General features: G+C 40.0%; 2 protein-coding genes across 3 annotated transcripts in view; one reads left to right on the forward strand and one right to left on the reverse strand.

Annotated features, from left to right (window-relative positions):
- The window catches only part of LOC108145228 (GTP-binding protein RAD), a 27,447-nt gene continuing 6,495 nt past the window's right edge, over positions 1-20,952 (forward strand). For both annotated transcript variants that reach the window (XM_017270492.2, XM_017270491.2), the window contains exons 1-4: positions 1-506; positions 9,182-9,696; positions 15,909-16,062; positions 17,802-17,918. In XM_017270492.2, the coding sequence (XP_017125981.1) occupies positions 9,484-9,696; positions 15,909-16,062; positions 17,802-17,918 (484 nt within the window). In that variant the 5' untranslated portion in view covers positions 1-506; positions 9,182-9,483. The remainder of the gene's footprint in view (positions 507-9,181; positions 9,697-15,908; positions 16,063-17,801; positions 17,919-20,952) is intronic.
- Positions 10,180-14,391, reverse strand: LOC108145229. Its single transcript, XM_017270493.2, has one exon. The coding sequence runs from the start codon at positions 11,641-11,643 to the stop codon at positions 10,615-10,617; it is 1,029 nt and encodes a 342-aa protein (XP_017125982.1). The 5' UTR covers positions 11,644-14,391; the 3' UTR covers positions 10,180-10,614.

A 20,952-nucleotide genomic window follows, 5' to 3' on the forward strand; every position in this document is an offset into this window, starting at 1 on the left:
CGCTCGCACGGATCGGATGTGAATGTGAAGAGCGGTTGGAAAATCGCCAGACGCCTAACGTATAGTTTCTTTTTGAATTGAAAAGCCCGCGTTTGGAAAAACCCAGACCACTAAAATAATCAAAATAATATATACAGAATATAGCTAGGGCCAATGTGTATCTGCGGTTGGAACACAAGTTTTATGGTGGAAATATCTGAAAAGAAATAATTGTGCGCGTTTCGGTTTCGGCTTCACTTCACATTATCTAAAAATAACGGAAAACAAGGAAAAAGAAAGTGAACAAGTGCAAAAAATTATCTCGCTATATATATATGCATATATATATAGATTAAGTGAGCCGCAGCCGCTGTTTTTTTCATACAAATTATCGATCAAATACATAAGTAGTGTGCCCCTCTCAACCCAGATAACATAAACTTTCTGGATGGATGTTCGAGTTTGGTGACCAACAAAAAACAAGGACGCTGAGGGGATAGTCAAAGGTGCCAACCGCTGAAAGAAAGGTTTGTTTTGATTAATTAAATTTCCTAATTGTAATGTCGTGACCCAGATAGATATTTAACCACCAAAATAACACTCAAGGAGGTACAACCTCCAGCGAAAGTGTCGTGTGCCCCGGCACTTTTCGCGTTTCCGGCCACAGTTCGATTTGTTTACTTTACTCCCTAACAATTCCCACTTCCATTTCCTTATCCGTTTTCCTGTTTTCGGTACAGGATAATCGGGCATCGTCAAAAAAAAACAAAAAACAAAAAATCACTCATACGCCACGTAGCCTCTGCATTAAATATTCAACGCCAAGAAGTCAGCAGCCTCCAACAGTTTACGGACCGCCTTTTCGAAATGGTTTATTTGAGGGCGAATTCTTTGGGGTGCCATAAAGAATTTGCTCGGTGGTGAGAGAGGAGCTGTGGGAAATTGCTAAGTAACAATCAATTCGAGCAGTGTAACAAAAGATAAATGGATTTCGAATTGCAAGCGGCAATGCAAGAACATATAAAATAAAATAAAATTTAATCAGAAGTCATGGGGTAGGATCTGGAAAAGCTGGGGGGAACGCTTTTCGATAATCGAGCAGTAAAAACTCCGTAGGGACAAGCGAAGCTTTAAATGGGAAAATAAATTTAAAGAAAAGCCCTGGGGAAAATGGAGCGAAAAACCGGGGAACCCATGGGAAAAAGAAATAACAAATGTGTGGTAGTTTAACCATAAAGTGCAGGGTATATTAGCAAACAATAAGTGTAATTGAAAAACTTAGATTTAAAAAGTACCAACCTGTTTCACAGTAATTACTATTCTGTGAAATTATGGGTTCACCTCTTTTAATTTCATGAACAACATTGCAGCCTTGGTTAAGGTAATTAGATATCCCAGAAATGAACTTTCACATTTGTTGTCCATGTTTCTCCATAATTGCATTTTTATTAAAAGTCTTAATTCCATTTTTTCTTCAAGCTGAAAACATTTGTCTTAATGTACAAAAAACAGATTACATTTACATAGGTTATAACTACAAAGAACGACTGAATCAGATAGCCCCATTCTGTTGGTCACTTGCAATCAGCGAAAATAAGCCAAACTGGACAAAGCAAACAAAGAGCATTCGTTGCGGACAATCATTAGCGATACAAATCGCCACAGCAATTCCCCGGAGATCTGGGGCCTAATCAGGACAGTCCGCAGAGCAGGCAGACATAGTGGCATCCCAGGCATAGACCACAATCCCAACGCCCAATTTGAAGGGCCAAACACGAACCAGTGGAAAAACAATTGTAGCTGCAGTGCGGCAATTCGATTTCAATTCACTGATTTTCCGATGTGTGGGTCGATGCTCCTGCACTTTTTGCCGCTGGCCAATTAAAGTAAAGTGTGTCTGGCTTCACTGGCACGCGACTTTCTGGCCACGCCCCCCTACGCCAACGGGTCCGTAGAATGGAGCCACAAACACACAGAGAATAGAACTGCTTTTATGGCAAATCAAATTAACAACTAATGCCATTAGAGTTTCAGCAAGAGAACAGCCGCCACTAATTGGCAGGGAAGGTGAAGAGGAGTCATATCTGGCCATACCCGAATTTGTGTCCTTCTCTCTTGGTCGGAACAGATTGGCCAGCTCGCTTGCCTTGGCTCCCGGTCGAAAAATATATTCCAAATTCAATTAAAAGCTGCACCGACTACATCGAGAAGTACGGCCAGTGGAGAGCCCGGGAACAAAGCGAAGATCCTGAAAGCATTTGGGCCTGCACCTGGCATCAGGAGCATCAGAGGCAAAAAGCCGTGACCATGCGGCTGGGCTCTCATATGGCAAGAGGTTGAGTTGAGCCTGGTTTTTAGTCAGGTCGCGGCATTGTCCACCTCCTCATCCACCCTCCACTCTCCACCCACACCCCACCACTTAGCCTCCGAAAATGTTGTCACCCTGTCATTGCTCTTTGGACTGTCTGTTCACCCGGAGAAGTCATGAACATGACAGGGCTGTGTTCCTCTTGCTGCACTAAGCAGAAATATGGTCTTAATTGGGGAATAAAATTATTTGCCTGATCTAAGCTTGTTACTGGGAAAATAAATTATATTTTATTGAACATATGTAAGAATGTTCCGGAAGAAAAAAAAAAAGTGGATATTATGAAGTCAATCCAAATTTTTCTCTTTGCTTTGTTTGAATTTCATAATTTTCTGGTTACTGCTGAAATTACTTCTAACAGTTCAAATTCAATGAACAAAAATTCTGTTTTAACATTTTGACACCCAAAAACTTACTTTCCTGTTTTCCAGTGCATAAGTCTCCCTTTAATTCAACAGAAAGAAAACGTGACTGGGCCCAGTGCCAGCGACAATTGGGCAGCAATCTAGAGTGGAAGATGGGCGGAAGTGGGACACATTTCCGCTGAATAACTCCTCCCCCGGCCAAACACCACTAACAAAAATATTTATGCACACACTTAAAATGCTTCCAGCAACCAAAGCCAAAACCAAAACCAAAACGAAACCAAACAAACAAACAAACAAACAAACAGCAGTTCAAATGCGAATAAATTCCTGGCTGGCTTAACTTTTTATCCATTTTTCTATTTCCCTGGCGGCACCTCCTTCCACTTCTCACTTTGATGGACACTGGGTATTCATCCTGCAGGATCTGCCCTGTCCCCGCCCTCGGGGGAGCATAATTGCAAGTGTCTGGGTCAGCAATGTTCGTGCAAACAGAATGGCACAAAGAGTTTGAAAATCAGATAGATGGATGTCTAGGAAGGAACTCGCCATTGATTCCAGTTGAACAGTTCCGGAGGGAAATCGGTGGAGTGGAAGGAAAATTGTGTTTCTTAAAAGGTGGGTCAATCGTGATTCGATCTAAATGAGTCTACTCGCTGTGAGATTAAGAGAGATTAATCTGCCATTTTGTTTAGTCTGAAACAAAAATATATAATAACACGCATTTCCTGCTCAACTTTTTTAGAGATCCAAGTATGTAATAGGAAATTCTTAATACCAAGCTATTTAGGGTTTCCCCTCCCAATTATTCACAGACAAAAGCATTTTTCAGTTGGCTTAGCAGATATAACAAAAGAAGTGAAATTCCTCGGAAAACCCAATTCCCGTAATACAATCGAACAAAGCCTGGCACAAGAATGCCAGCATGTGAAATCAAATGCAAGCCAATTAGGGTCCGAGTTGGGGGACAAAAAAGGAAATCGTAAACTTCCTCGATTTATTTCCAACCCAAATGGCCGCTCAACAGATACCCAAGGACATTCCCCGATAGTTAATTATGACACTCACATCAAAGACGGTTGCCCAGAGCCATATTTATCCTGTCGCAAACTAAATGAAGTGAATTTTTGTGTAAACATCTGCGCCGCCGGCCCGACTCCTGGCTTGATTTGAATCTAAATTGAGAATAACAAGCAATTGCGAGCCCGAGACCCCCGAAGTGTACCACTTGAAGTAAACAGCAGGCAGCGGCCAAAGGTGGAATAAACACACCCGGTCACATCCAGGCATTTACACACCCGCCCCCACATGTGTCATAATCACCGTAAAAGACGTCGAATTTAAACTGAACAGACAGGGATTCGAGCGAGGCAGGCGGAAAAAAAGAGGAGGAAGTCTGGCGAAGGAGGCAAAGAAAGAACATTAGGCGGCATAATCTGGCCTTGAGCTCGATTTTGCTCAACGATTTGGAAAATCTTTGCAACAAAATAAATTCCCGAACAGATTTTGTTCATTCTCGCCGCTTGCCTTTCTGTTGCCTGCAATCCCTGCTTATACGCGGCGTCCTCATCGATTTATTGAACATTAAACACGAAATCAAAGAGAAATGGAACAGATTGTTCGGCCACTTAAGCAATGAAAAGGAAATATATGCATAGAAATTCGCTCATAAATTATTGTCAAACAGTTCGAAAATCTATGGCTAGTGTCAAGTGATTTCCCCAGTGGTCAACTGAAAACAAATAAAATTCGCGGGATAAGGAATTTCATCATGATTTTTAAACATTTCTGTTGTGCTCTTTTTTAAATCATTAAAATTCTTCGCACGCCTAGTCGCCAATGCCCGAGCCAAATGCTGGATAATTTATTTAATCATTCAAATTTGTTTTCATCTGAGCAAAGAGCAAATAAAACAGCTCGGAGCTAATAACATGCTGTCCCATTAGAGCAAAACCAACGACAACGTGGCGTATGCGCAATAAAAACTTTCTGTTTTTATTTAGCTCATTTGCGTTGACAAGCTGCCATCTGAATATGATAATAATGAAGCTCTAAGCTAGAAAGCTGAAATCTGAGCAAGCAATTGGTCCCAGTGGCTTAGGATTAATGTCACCAATCAGCGCAAAGAAATAATGAGGGACGGAGTTAAGAAAAAGTCATCTCCTGACCCCGACCTTTAAGGCAACCCCCGGCAACCTGTGACCCATTGAAATTAATTTCGCAGCAACAGGTGTGCGGCAGTGTCTGTCGGCCATGGAAATAAACAAATGCCTTCGATGTGAGAGGAGGCTCAAAGGGAAACGTTAAACATACGCTGCGAACATCCACTGACAATGACACGAGCTGCCACACGGATAACAACATGAACATTGACTCGGACAAGGACGTCGACATGGACATGTTGAAGGAAGCCGCTGGCAGGCCAAACAAACTAACATGAACTCAACGTTTAACAAAATGAAAACGAACGTTTCCTGGAAAGAATCAACACATTTGCCAGCATACAAAATATACCCATTTTGTAAGAGTTCCTAAAGGCTTTAAGCTAGAATATTTCAAGCTTAGTCAAGCTAAAAATTGTTTTTTGTCTGTCAATTTAATATAAATCAGAAGAAATCTAAATAAAAAGAAATAAGAAGAAATAAGAAGAAAACTACCAAAATAACAAAATTGTAATATTTTTTCTTTAATTGTATTTTTATAGCTACACCGATAAAAAACGCGGTTAATCTTAATATTGAGTACTTATTTTAAATATTCGAACTGATTTAAAATATTTCAAACAAGATAATATTAAACGTTTTTACAAATTTTCATTTTACGATTTTAGGAGTTGATTTTAATATCGAACAATTTAGTTTTAATTAAAATCATATTTAACTTATATTAAAAGCATTTAGGTCTAGTAGTAGAAGTAGTAATAATATATGTGTATATTTAAATATGCAATTTAATTTAACAATACACAACTATCTAAATATATGTGCACCTTTCTAGATTAGCAGCGTTAACAAATCAAATATTCCATTTACATTTTTAATATTTTCCAGCCAATGTCAACTTATGGCTTATAATTTTGCCAGTACAAATATTAACACTTTCTGCGATTTAATTTAAATAAAATCTGTATGTGCAATCTTTCCTCGATTGATCCTTATTTATTTAACTTTTTATACATTTCACTGTCGACCACAATCAGCTTCCATTTGAATCAATTTTGTTTGCAGTTCCGCTCAAATGCTCTTGATTGTTTCACCTTTTTTTATCACCCCGGATGCAGAGCAACCTTGAGCCACCCACTCTCCGCCCAATGCCCCCATATAGTCAAGTTCCATTCAGGACCCATCGGACCATATACATGGTATCTGATGACACTTTATCGGGTATTTTTTCGCTGCGTTCGAGGCAACGCACTTTTTGGCCTTATTTCGGTGATAGCTTAAGTTGCCTGGAACCGTGCGCAGCTGTCATCATTTGGCCACATCCACATCGACGGGTCGATGGGTGGCCTGATTAGCCGGGGCAGACAAAAAACTGCCGAAGCGAAAATATTTATGTTAATAACTAGCAACAGGCCAGCCGATAAGGGGAGCGAAAAAGTTCGCCGTGCCATATCAGGCCATAAAGCGAAATGACCACACCAGCCAGCACCGCTAATATGGCCTCGAATTCCGGGAAGAGTCTATAAACGTAAAAAAGAAAATTAATAGCAAAATCCATGGCAAATGCTTTAAAGGCGATCCCTTGCCCTTGTCCTTGCCCTTGTCTGGCTGCTCCTCCTTCTTCCTGGGGCCAATTAGGCGGGCACACACACAAAAACACACAAAAACACACGCCCGAGGAGCTCTTACTAATGTTGTTGTTAGCCAGTACAACCTGCGGCATCAATTGAATGCAAACAAGACAAGGAGGCAGGTCCTTTTGCTGACAAAGGATCCCTCAACGACTTCATCGTCATGTGGCCTGGAGTTTCATGCACGAATGAGTGAATGGGTCAGCAGCTGAAATCATCTCAGGGCACCCATTTCGCTTTTCCCTTTTTTGTGAGTCCCTGTAATGCATCGCTGGTTCTCGGTTTAGCTGGCAAATCAAGCGTAAAGTCGCAGTGAAAGTTTGCTCAACCCTTTAAGCTCGTTAAAGTCACTGCTGGGTTGGCTTACCCTTATTTCTAGCTGGGTTTCTGTCAAGATATACATGAAAATTCACTTTGATACGATCTGAAATACAGCTTTTGTGCATACTCGGTGAGTGTTTTTTTTATATTTAAAAACTAGAGAAATCCATCAACACCATAGCAACAAATTTAATAACTTACATATTTAAAATAATTGGCCAACACTGTAAGGTGGTCTTAGAAAAACTATTAATCTTAGTAAGCAATATTTTCAAAAGAATCAAAACATGTAGGAACTTTATAGTATAATAACATTCATTAATAGGTTATAATAAATAAGTAATCGTGGACTAGGTAAATGTCTAATTTTTGTTACCAATTTGTTTTTTCTTAAATTATATTCAAATTCAAAATTTTTTTCTCTGTGCGGTTGCCTACTTATCTCAAGCTGCTGTCGCATATGCTGCCGCGCTAAAAAACATTTTCAAGTTTATGTATTTGTTCTTCTCCATTTTCCTTTGCGCTCCTTGCATTATTTACTTGCGAGGGACTTGTCCCGATTCTTTTGTTCTTCCAAACGCAAAAAAAGGGTGGCCAGCACCCTGGCTCGTATTTAATTATTTATATTTTAATCATTCTCACAAGTTAATTACCCAGCAGGGAGACCTTAAAGCGCTCAGATGAACGCGACTGAAACGGCGAGCTCATCAAGTTCGCTTGTCGGCGACAGAAAGTGTCCTCGATGCACTTAAGTGCAAGCGCGGATGAAAAGATAGTGAAAGCATAATTCAATTCCAAGACCAGAACGGAGGAAGACTGACGACTGGCGAAATGGAATAGGACAGGACGCCCCAGGTCGAGCGGCTAATGATGCATGTCTAAGGAGCGAACAGGATGCCTAAGTAGATTACCAATATGTTTGCATTGGCCCGCTGGCTGGCTCCTTATTCGCCACTTAAAACCTCTGCGCCATCAGTCTGGAAAACTCAATTTCAGTCGTCTGGCTTAAGGCCAGTTGAGAAATGGATTTAATTTCGCTATCGCGAATAGCCCAAGGAACTCCCTCCGCTGCAAATGGCAATTAGCGTCCATTGGAAACGCAGAGTGCATGCTAAAGTTTCCATTTAACTTTTCTGAGCTTCTAAAAGAGACTATTTCAAGCATTGCTAAACAAAAGTTTCCACATTGTTCTGATTTTATTTACATCTGAATTGTGAAATGTTTGTCTGAATAGGAAACCATACGAAAGAGTTGAAAACGATGCGAATGATGCAAGGGTTCGAAAACTGAAGCCAATATAAAGAAAAGTATTTTTAGACGATGAGAATTACGTGATTAACGAACTCTTTAGAAGCACAAAATCAAGTGAATCCCAACAAAGATGGATAAATGAATGGATTTGTTGAGAAATTGATTTTCCGGGTCTGAGAGAAAAATTATATAAATAATTCCTCAAGCACCTTCTTGTTCCATAATTTAAAAAAAAGGAAATAAAATAAGAAAGGTTATTTACAAAAACAAATCTTTATGCAGTTTTGAAGTATTTAAATTAACCTAAGGTCAGAAGCTTTGAAAACACTTCTTATTATAATGTTTTTAAATGAGCCAATAATTTTTGTTCAAGTTTTAGTTCAAGTTAAAACTTAAATAAAAGATTTGGATTCGAAAACTGATGTTTGTCCGTGTCCTAAATAGCAAAAATATATTTCAAATAACTTCTTAATTGACGAACAATTTGTTAAAATAATAAAAGGGACAAAAATGAAAATTAACTAACAAACCAAACCCTCGAATAAACAAAACAACCTCACATCAACATTTTAAATCAACGAATCAAATTAGGAAAACCTAAACTCGTTCATAACCGAAACACATAACAAAACCTCGATAGAAACCACAATTCCCAAAGGCTTTGCCCCTTTGTAGAGATTTCGAATTTGTCTGTTGCAATTTGTCGTTTGGTCGGCCAACTACCGTAGCTGACCCAGTTTCCAAGAGACGCGTGAGGCACATTTAAAAATAAATGCAAAGTGGATGGGGCGGGTGGGGCGAGTGGTTCGTTTTGGGAAAACAAACAGAGGAATTTTATGTTTAATGGCTGCTGGCGAAATGAAAAATCACACAGCAAATTATGTTGCATGTTGTTACAAATATATAATCGTGTAGAACGCAGATGAAAATCGTTTTCGTTGCTCACTTTTGCTTTTCACAAAAACAAATTTTCTTTGGGTTATTTCTGTAAAACTTGGTCACGTCACAACCAAAAATATTCGAGAAAAGTGTAATTTTTATTTAAAAAATTGATTTAAATGTTTTCTGCATTCGTTTCTTTTGCTTGCCACGGTTTATTTGCAGAGTGCACCACAAACAAAAAAGTCATACACCATCCACCACTCAGATTATGAATTATGCAACAAAGAAACCACAGCAGCATCAAAAAAGAGCAACTACAACAGCCACAGCACGAACTGCTTAATGCACACAAGTAGAGACCCCTAGGCTGCTTGGCCGAATTAGTTTCGCAAAAATTCGAGATTCGAGAGTCGAAAGCCGAGTGTCGAGAGTCGAGAATCGAGACCCACCAGCAGCAGTAGCCGCAGACCAGAAGTCACCCCAAATTTCCCAGGAGAAGCCACCGGCGAACAATAGAGACCATCATGGTGGACGACATCTCCCCGATGCATCATCGGATGCAGAAGAAGACGCGCAGCGCCTCCATTTGTGCCACGGGGGCCAGCATCGAGACGGTCATCCACGGGATGCCCGGCGCCTCCGGAAGTGCCACGCCCGAGGGCGGTACGCCCGGTTACCGCCGTCGCCGGCCGGCCACACGCTCCCAGAGCGCCCGCATCACCTCCGGCGCCAGATCGGTGAGTACGCTGCGTATACGTAATACGTAACACGATTAAAAACCAGCCAAGCGGCACAAATTTAGCATTAGCATTTGCATCTGTCCGTCATCGGCAAGAATTGCTTACTTATGTATAGTTTTCATTAAATGCACGTTTTTCACTATAAATAGGCAGCGAACGTTGACATTTAGTCCATTTAGACACGCACATGCAGCAGAAAGCCTGCCTGCCTGCTCAACAACGTTTTTATTGTCATCTTTAATTTGCTACAGCACTTTGGCATATCCAATCGTTATTTACTGTGTGTGCTAAATGGTTTGTATGAAATAGTGTTTGCCACAGAAATGTTCATAAGTCGAAGATAATAGCAAATAAAACACATCTCATAGATTTGACTTCTTGAATTTTTAGCAATTAAGCTTGGGAAGCTGTGAGCTGGAAATAATTCATTGTTATAAAAGTTCAATAAAATAGTTGAATAATTTTTAGGAAAATGGCATAAAAAGTTCAAATTATGCATATGCATATTTATATTGATTCAAAAATTCAAAAGTATAACAAGCAAGTAACAAGCATAATTCCATTATTTTTTTTTATTTTATTTATCAACTGAATAACTTCACTTGATTTTGCTTACTTAACAGCCAATTTCAAAGTGTTCCTTTTGATGGAAAGTTTGTCTTTAATCAAGAGCTCTTTGACTATTGAGTGAGCTCAGTTGGAAGGTACACTGGTTGCCCCATAAGCTGGAGAAGCATTAGTGAAACAAGCAAATCCCCAATTGCGTGCAGCAAATATCCGAGGGGCAAGAGGGAGACTTACAACATTTCCGCAGACATTTCCGAGAAACCGAGAACGCAATCACGTGCACTCTGGCCGTTTAATTGGCTGATTAGAATTTAAGTTTGCCTAATTCAGATTAAAAGATGCACGAAGTCATGAATTTGTGACAGGAGATGATCGAGATACTATGGTGAAGGCATTCAACAGTTGATCCGCCAGAGCCTGTTCATGTTGAGGATTAACGACGACCGTTTGTTCCGCAGAAGGATTCGATTCCACACTAATAGTTGTGGTTACCCGCTCGCTAGGATTGCTCACGACGGACGCTTTCTGCTCCGATCCATTGCCCTCCGGCTTGGGACTCTGCGGTCCAGTCGCCGCCATCCTGGCAATCCTCCTGGCACATCGGCTCTTCTTGGCGTGGGAAATATAGGGCTCGGCCTGATCCTTGACCTTCTGGTGGCTTTCGATTTGCGGACACTTGGGCGGCAGGCGCAAGCATTTGCAGAAGCTCATGTTGAGCATGAAGTACTCGTCGAAGTCCTCGTTGGGAGCCAGCAGTTTCTGGTAGTTCTCCAGGCTGTCCAGATCCAGGGGATCCAGCAGGCGGGCGGCGCAGTCCAGCTGCAGGTGGCAGCTGTAGAAGTACGCGAACAGCTCATCCACCAGGTCCATGAAGAACTTGATCGGTTTGTGGAAGACGTCGCCCAGGATGAACGGAGAGTCCTCGTTTGGATCCAACTTGGCGCACTCGCGCCGTAGGAGCAGGACATACGGACGCAGGCTGTGGATGGCCCAACTCTGGCTCTTGTTGGAGCTGGCGATTACCTGGTAGTGCATGTAGTACTTGTTGATGATGGCCTCCTCCGACTCGATCTCGTAGATGTGCGGACAGGTGCAGCTCACGTCCACCTGCATGATGATCTTGTAGCGCTGTATCAGATGGCTCAGCGTCTGGGCCGCTATCCTCTGCAAGTCCAACTCCTTCTGGTAGCTGTCGAAGTAGATGCGGTACTTGTCCTCGATCGCCAGCAGAATCCGGATCACCGACTTCTCCAAGTCATCGGAATTCTCCAGACTGAGGATCGCGAACTTGGCCATGCTCTCGGTGACGGTGGCACGCGACATGAAGCTATGGTTGACCATTATGTTGAAAAGTCGGTCGCGCATTTCCATCTTCATCAACACACTTGTGTTACCCTGAAAATCGAGTGAAAAACGAGTTAGAGCTCGGCTTGAAAAAGGCTCATTGATGTTTAAAAGACTACTGAACTACACTACTTGGTTCTTTAATTTGTTTTGATTTATATTCCCTTTATGGACAAGAGTAAAAAGAGCTTATATTTGAGCTACTTTACGGTGATAGACAAGATGATTTTTTTTTTAAACATCAATTGATTTGTTAGATTTAAATGATTTTATAAGCCAAAGAAGAACAAATCTTTAAACTTCATACAACATTTTGAATACAAAAATGGCATCATTTTGTAGTGGGCAGATTCAGTTTTATTTTTTGTCTTATTCATCGCTGCCTGTCAGGAATGCAAAGTCTCTGACATCTCCTCCAACTCAATTGATTCATCACCCATCCAGGAAGCTGTGCAGTCGGAACGCGTGAATCGAGTTATATCCTGGCCAAATTCAATTTCTGCGGACGGGTGTTCCAGACAAAAGGCGTCCGCCACGTGGCAGCATACGTTGCGTATGAGTTTTCCTGGCGGCTGGATGCTCCCTGCTCGTAGCTTCTGCTGCTTGATAACCTTCACTGGTGAATTCCCCCTTTTTTTTTTGCTTCTGCTGGCGACACTATTAGTAAGCAAAGGAGGGAACAAAAAAGCAGCTATACGCTCATGCATCCTGCTAAAAGTGTCGTTCTCATCGCCTGCGATGCGCCTCGAGCTGGTAATTTATATAGGAAAAGTTTGCAAGACAAGACTAAACGCACACATGGTCCCCACTTTTTCACTTTTTGGGGGCGGCATGTGCTCTGTGGGCGTGAGAGAAAAATTCAGTCGAGGGTATCGACCATAAAATACCCAGTCGTCAGCTCTTAAAAACCATAGCAATTTACCAAATGTAGTATATTTTGCAAGTGATTTGTCCCATTGATATAAAATGTTGTATGTTGGTTGGAACTAAAAAATACCTATCTTATCTATCTTATCTTATTGGCTAGAAGTCATAAATCTTGATCTAGAGAAGCTCCCTTTCGCAAAATAGACACTCTACGAGTACAGGGTATCAACTCTGAAGAAGAAACGCTGAAATTACTTTTGTTTATGAACTTTGAGTGCTCAGTGCGTTGATGTCGCGATGTCGATAAGTCGCAGGCACTTTTCATCTGCAGACGCAAAAGCTTAATGAGAATGTGCCACAGCAGCAACGAACTCAATGAAGTCGCAATGTAAAGCTATTTTCGTTTTACACTGCATGCCGTTGTGAGCCAAAGTCACAAATACTTGACAAAAACCAACAAATAACTAAGCCAGACAGACGCCAGCCACGAATGGGAAAATAATTTGCGATTTTCGACACAAAACTTTGTGCATAAGAAAGCAAATTGCAGCCAGTGTGTGCAAGCTAAGAAAACGACAAAATGTTTAAGAAGCATTACACAATAAATTTCTTTATTTGAGCAGTCGTTAACGAGAGACAAGATATTGAAGATGGTATTTGCATATCTTATATACGACCCAAATGCGACATGCTAAACCAACTAAACCAAAGCAGACTCATTAAACTGACTTCAATCAAAAAGCATACGAGATAAAATTGCTGTAAAAAAATATAAAAGCAAAGAAATGTCAATAGTTGTTTTTTGATTTTATTTCAACATGTTTTTGTTTCTAGTGAGCTAAGTAAAATTTACAATTGTTATGGTAAATACATATGCCTTAAAGAAATAGTAAAGAATTAAAAAAATAATTAAAGAAAACAGTGCAAAATTAGTAATTGTACACTCAGAATAAAAAATTGCCTACATTTAAGAAAAGTCAACTTTAGGAATAGTTGCCTTCAACTTCAACAGCCTTCCATACAAAATGTATAAAAACATGACCTGAAACGACATTTAAAGCAATTAATGCCCATAGTGTAGTTTCCTTAGGTTGAAAGAATCTTTAACATTTAATAAAATAACTGTAAAACGAATTAAGAATTTTAATTTGTTAAGCTTTATATGCGATCCCCCGATGCTGGCCACAGCAACTGCCGTAAAACGCAGGGCATTAAGAAAATAAATTATCAGCGCCGCCCCAGAGGACTAATTGGGGATTAAGCGGGTACAAATTGAAGACTTCGCCGCAGGACATCCCACGGAGCTCCGCATGGTCGATGAACTAAAGCCAGGAAGCAATTAATTTCCGAAGCGAGATGGCGAGGGTCCATCGTCCATCCGACCACTGCATCCGGATGGATCAGGATCAGACGTGTGTGTGTGTGTGCGTTCGTACAGCCGTAATATTTGATTAAGCCAGCAAAGTAGACCATGCAAACATTTGGCCAAGAACGAAAAGCAATTACTGGTCACGAGGGCCCATGAAATGCCAGGATAAATGCACACACATGTAGCCAGCCAGGTTTCAGGCTACATATAGAAATACATACGTTTGCGACCGTAAAAAGCGCAAAAGAGCGGCCACTAAATAAACAAGGAACGTTTACACTGACAGCTCGTCTAATGGCCCAGTCGACCACCCCATCGCCTACTTGCTGCGGATTTGGCGGCTTTGCCGAGCCCTCCGACTGACCAGAAACTCAACGTGGCCCAAATCCGTGGCCACTTGACAGGCGACGCCATGTAGCAAACGCTTCCGGCTTTTCGTTTTTCAGCCATAAAGAATTCTTGTGTGGAGGCAGTGGCGCAATTAGCCTAGTTTAAGGGGGATTACAACATATAATTGAGCTTATCCCTAAAACTTTTCCTTTTTTTTTCATAATTTTTTTAATAATATCTGGCAGTTTCTTAAAAATAACAAAAATGGATTTTTTAAGCTTTAAAAGAACACAAATAGCATTCAATTTATTTGTGCTTCATTTAAAATATTTATGCTAGATCTTCAAATGTTTAACACAAATGTAATAGTAGAAACTTTTAAAATGTTCTTCGAAGTTCAACCAAAACCTATAAAAATTGTTTTACAGTCAAATGCTAAAACTTTTCTTAGTTTTTATTTCCCAAATAATAATTGTGAGATTTGTACATAAACGACATTTTGCCATCAATATAACAAAAATCGAGTTTATTAGCTTCCAAAAAATACAAATTTACAAAATAATACACATTATACAAAAATTTATAAACATTTTTTTACTGCCAACTAACAAATGTACATTTTATTATTGCACTAAATTGTAAATTGTTTATAAACATTAATTGTTTACAGATTATAAATGTTGAAATATATGTCTAATGGAAAAACCTATAATGTTAAGTCAAATAAGCAGCTTGTTAATAAAATTATCTTTAGCCATACTTTTGTTGTTTATTAGATAAAATTTCAGCGAGAATTATTTCGTTTATTATATTGTTTTTAGAAAATTCGTATAAGAAATATGTCGTAAGCTTGATTTCACAGTACTAATTCCAATTATTTGCCTCCTACAACACATTCGAATGGATATTTCTAAGCATAAGCTATTAATTACAGCACAACAATAATAATTCCCAATTACCAAGTAATTGGAGCGATACACCCAAATCATTTGGTTCGCCTTCGCCCCTGTTTTTGGGCCAAGGCAAACGGAAGTGGCTAACAAAGTTGGACATTTTGCATGCGACTATAAATATCGCCCTCACACTGGACCAAAGAAACTGAACAAGAAGCTTACATCGCCGGGACAGGTGCTGAAATTAGTTTTCGCCCCGACGCCGGCAGACTTTCAATGGAACACCACAAACTGAGGCGGCGTGACAGGCACTTCGTCGTGGGTTGAAGGATTCGGAACACGGACAGGGACACCACTTCCTCCTCCTGCACCGCCTGCACCGCCTGCTCCGCCTCCTTCATCCGACGTGGACAGGAAACTTTTGCGTCGGACAAAACAAGCGGCGCAGCTGATTGCACTTGAAGTAGCCGAGTCGTTTAGCCTTGACATTTAGGGGGAAATCCCTTGAGCTGCTCTGATCACAGAGGAGCCCTTCCCGCGAGGCCAAGTCAGCCGATAAATTATGCCATTGGCGCGCCAAGTGGTGGGCGTTGGGCGTTTTGCGTTGGGCATTGGGCGGTGATTCTCTGTCTTTCTAAAGGACAAACAAATGCAATTTGAATTGTGTGTCGACTTGATTGGTCTGCAACCGAGAAATGCAATTTAATGTCTCACTCAATCGGCAAGGGCAAACCCAACGGCAGTCCATGAATCACGGCGAAAGCCTCAGGCCGTGATGGATAGATGGATAGATGGAAAGTTGAGTAAGCCGAGCTTAAAGACCATCTTTCCTCTTGCAGGTCCGCCAGAAGACGAAGGCACAGCAGCAGCAGCAGCAACAGCAGCACACGCTCCAGGAGGCCCGGAGCTACTGCACCAGTGAGCCCCGGCTGAGCGAGACGGAGACGCCTCCGCAGCGTCGTAAGCTTTCGCAGCGGAGGCCACAGCCACACGGTGAGTAAATTACGAGCGGAGATAAGTACGCACAGATGCGGTTAATAGACTAGCAGTTGACTGCATAAAAATCCCCTGAAAGGTAGACTTTTGCAGAGTGAAAATAAACATCTTGGAAGCATATCTTATCATCTTCCCTTTGGGCCAAAAGCCGACCTTAAAGTTTTCAGTTCTTTGCAATTTTACAATTAACAGACATTTGATAGGAATGAGTGTACAAACATTGCTCAAAGGGCTTTAAATTGGAATCAATTTTTAAAGCATAAATTAACGAAAATAAATACAATGAAGAAAAATGCACAGCTCTATCTTAACCCATGATTAGGCTGAACAGCATATCTGCAACAAAACGCTTAAGTTCCATTATTTCGTGATGTATATCAAAATAGTGACAAATTCTCATTTTATGTAAAACTATATCTATATTGTAAAAAGTAAAAAAAAAAAAATAACCGCCTAAAAATCTGTGTTCATGTTAAGATATTTTTAAATATTTTTTTTTGTTGAGATAATATTCTATGTTTTCAAAAGGTCCTTCACAAAATTGTTACATTCAGAATAAATTTGTATTTATTTAACTATGGAATATACTAATTGCAATCAACAAAATCCTCTTAGTCATTGAAATTTAACATATCAGCTTTAACCATATGATTTTAATACAGCTTTGTAATCCATGATATATTATTTGGTTTTATATGAATTTTGTACTTGTTTGCCACCAGGTTATTGTCCGATATTCAGTTCGCTTAATAAAAAAATTTATTTTTAAGATTTTGTGGTAACACCACTATTACTTTTACCGCACTTGTTAAAGTTGTAAGTTTTAATGGACGGATGGTGCCATCAAAACGGCAAAACAACGGCAACAAATTAGCCAAGTGCTGAGCCTGATCTTTTATGCGGCATAAACTAAGCTCTCAGCCAAATTGCTCGCCACACGAGAGCAGCGGCGATGTGAAATTGACCATTAATGCAATGGTGGCTAAAATAGCAGGAGGCGGCCAAGGAGCTCAGGACTTTAAGGCGAGGCATTGAAGCTCAAACAGTTGGCTTTGTTCCAGTAGATGATTGTTTCATTTTGCCCTTTGTTAAGTACCCTCCAATACTGTTGATTCAATTAACGTTGGACGTTCGATGAACTTAACCATTGACCCAGTTTACCCAGCAGCAAGTGTGCAACGTGTGTGGCACTCCTCTCTGTCAACTCGACATTAAAGCTGTCCAAATGTCAGCCCTGCTACAGCTGGCTGGAATACCAAATCAATAATGCAAAATTGGCGGGGGGAAAAGTTTAAACAAAGGGTTTTTTTTTTTTTATATTTATCCAAGGGTATTTTCATATCTCTTTTCGCCAAAAGTTATTTTTTAATCTATATGATAGCTTTTTACCATATTTATTTTTCTGTTGAAAAAAGCACTGCTGTGAAATAATTGTATTTTTATTCAAAATAACATATTTTGTTATGCCTCACTAAAACCATAAACTTGTATAAGATATAGCAGTTGCTCGCATAAGTTTAAAAACAATGTCTTCTTAATTTAATAGCTTAACCCAAACTTAATAAAATGCAAAATAGAATACAAAATGTACTTTCATTTTTCAGAATATGTTGTTAGTCATGCGGCAATACAATTTAAGCTTATGCATACATAAATATCTGTTATATCTGTTTGACCATAATTCCTAATGCAATTTAAGTTAATCTCTTTTAATCTTTCTCTTTTGGTTGGAACAGCACATAGAAAATCGAACGCCTTCCTGGACGTGCCCACCATGAACATGCATCACCTGCGCGTCAACGACGACGACGAGGATGTGGACAGATTGCGCACTTTCAGTGCCTCCAAAGGAGGTGAGTTGACTTGGGGTTGACTACACCCCCGACACGGTGGTCTTTGTTGGGACCATTTATTAATTTCGAAATTGAAAGTCAACAAAGCCCCGGGGCCAGATGACTGGGATTACACATCTTAACAATGCGGCGATGGAATGGAATCGGGCATCGGGCATCGGAGAGCAGGGACATCTTAGGACATCTCAGGGACACACGATACACCATACACCATGCAGCTTACAGCATAAAATTATAGTTTCATCCCGGGGCACGCAGCGGAGCAATCCTTATTGAAATCTTAAAAGGCTGTTACCCGAAGATGTTAAGGAGATATCAGTGGCACTAAATGCCACTCCGCATAGGATATGAATACCCGTCCACACACTCGCACTCGTATACGAGTGTATATGCAAACACACACTCAAAGAACCACATAGCCCTGTGAAGTTTTACCATCATGTGTGCGTTTTTTTTTCGCTTTTCATATTCTACATTTGTGTCACGTTATTGTTACCCATACGCACTGTGTGTCACCACCACAATGTGAGAAAGGACTGTTAGACACATAGTTGAAAGTTTGACATTTAGCAGATGATATCCTGTCCGAAAAGTTTAAAGCAATTTGAAAAATTTTAAGTTCAATAAAGATCGATTATCCAGCTTATTCCTTTTGAGCCAAAGAATTACCTCGTTTAATTACTTCTCAGCAAAAATTTAAAATGTTTATTAAATCAATCAATAAATTTGTTTCCATTGCTTAAATGACTTCATGACTAAACTTAGAATGTATGAAACAGATTGATATGCACAAGAATAATATTAACATTAATAAAAGTTAGAAAAGTTTGTCAGACGTCTAAATATATTTTCGTGAACTATAACTTACCAATACTTTGTACAATCAACAAATGAAATGAAGATTTAAAAATAATATTTATATTATTTTTGGGACATCAGACTGTAAATCAATTTTCTTTCATAGTTTCCAGATTAAATTGATCCCTATTGTTGTGATCTTTCGCATATTTCTTCCGCACTTGCGGGCGTTTCCATGCACAAATGCAGGGCGGATTTTAAGTACGTGTTTAAGCCCACCCGGAACAGCTCCGAGCACGGAACACAGAATACGGAATACAGAATACGGAGTACGGAACACTTGAGCAGACATGACAGCAAGCAGACGACAAGACCGAGTATTAACAGCACGAGGTGTTATAACTTAGTCATGAAGGAGGACCCGGACCCATTTGCAAGACACAGCTGGGGATGTTCCACGTATGATAAGCAAAACTACACGGAAAGTAGGGATAGAAACACAACCAAAATGTAAAAGGTTAAAAAATATATAAATTCATCTGGGGAAATTGTTTAATAGCAAACTGTTTTCATTTCTTTGCAAATTAATCCCGATATTTACATTTTTGGGCAAAGAGCGATGGAAATGTTAGTAAGGGAAACCAAACAGAAGTTTGCAAACATTTCTAACAATGAAATCTTTATGACTGACTTAAAGAATACAATTGAAGTTAGGCCACATTTACTTGTTGAGTTTTAAGTAATACTATGCAGAAATTCCTGAGATGTTATATATATAATTATATATTTTTTGCAAGCAACATTTATGTTATTTATTTTTATATGTCTCCCAATGCTGTGTTATGTGACATAAAAGGGTAACAAAAGTTTGCCCAAGCTTCGAAAGTTATTTCTTTGACTGGAGGGATGAGTGCCGGCTAGAGACTCGTTCTCAAACATACTGCATATTAAAATTCAATGAAGTGCCTGTGTTTTCTCAAGTAAATTGCTTTCGAATACAAGCAGAATAGCTTGTAGTTGGTTTGGCTAAGCAGTGAATGGTTTGTTATGTTTGCGGTTATGTCTTGCCAGGACTCATGCGCGTCCATTTAATTAAACTTTATTCGATCAACTTGATGGCAGGGGATAAGCCCCGAAGATAAGCCCCGAAATATAAGGAAGCCGGGGCCATCCATCAATTATGCCTTTACGCTTGGCACGAGTGGCAAATTTAAAATGAGCGGGCGAAAAACTGACAGACCGACATTGATTCGAATATGTTTGCAGAAGGTGGCTGGTGGGTGGTGTGTGATTAATTGAAATGCCCGAGCGAGTGTCAGTCACCGATGGTAGGCAGTTAAGCGCCCTGAATGAATTTTCCATATAAATGTACACTTTCAACCACAAGCAGACAATGCACAAGTGTCCTGTGGGCCTGAATCGAATCATAATTGAATGATGCGCCAACAAGGCGGTCCATGCACATATAGAGTAGTCCGTATATCCTTGAATTTTCGCTGATTATTTCAAGCGTATTTCGCAAACTGCTAAGCATTCGGTTGGTATTTATAGATGTGGGCTCTTTTTGCATAAACAAAAAACCGACTAACCTTGAAGCCGGTTAATCATATCTCAAAGTGCCAGCATATGCGAAATCTCGTGCCGCACTCGCCCCACTTTAAATCAATCAGCAAATAAAATTTTCAATTTATTTGCTTAAACAGTTATTCGTAGAGCAAACAAACACAGAAACATGTTGCCTGCAAGATGGAAACTGCTCAGCCAACATCAAAGACAAGTGAAGGGAATACAATTGTTTGAGGAATGGCGGAAAACGATGTGAAAAAAAAGAGCTGCAATTACTCCAGAGATTAGTCAGTTTCAATAATAGCTAGTGGCTAAAAATAAACATGAACATTGCACATATGTGTATACTGTGAGAAATTTCACAAACTAAATCGCAATTTTTATTGCTGCCCGTTTGCACCTTATCCAAATGAATTGTTTCCCACACGCGCAGGCCTCGTAATTCCCGTTTCCCCCAAAAAAAAAAATACCATATCTGGCCACCCAAAACGGTTTTATGACTTTCCAATGATGACGGCCCATCGATATACACAGAAACACGGGGGGAGGACCCACCCCCACCCCCCTCGTGTGCTCAAATGTAAATGTTTAGAACGGTTTTGGCAATTAAATCAATTTGCACAATTAATTACCGCAGATGAGAAGCGAGCAAACGTTAACCAATACTGAA

The sequence above is a fragment of the Drosophila elegans genome, unplaced genomic scaffold (assembly GCF_018152505.1).
Source record: "Drosophila elegans isolate 14027-0461.03 unplaced genomic scaffold, ASM1815250v1 contig_183, whole genome shotgun sequence".
NCBI classification, from domain to species: Eukaryota; Metazoa; Arthropoda; class Insecta; order Diptera; family Drosophilidae; genus Drosophila; species Drosophila elegans.

What these genes read in the sequence shown, in the direction of transcription:
- LOC108145229 (XM_017270493.2), bottom strand. Translation starts at nt 11,643, where the DNA reads ATGAAGATGGAAATGCGCGACCGACTTTTCAACATAATGGTCAACCAT.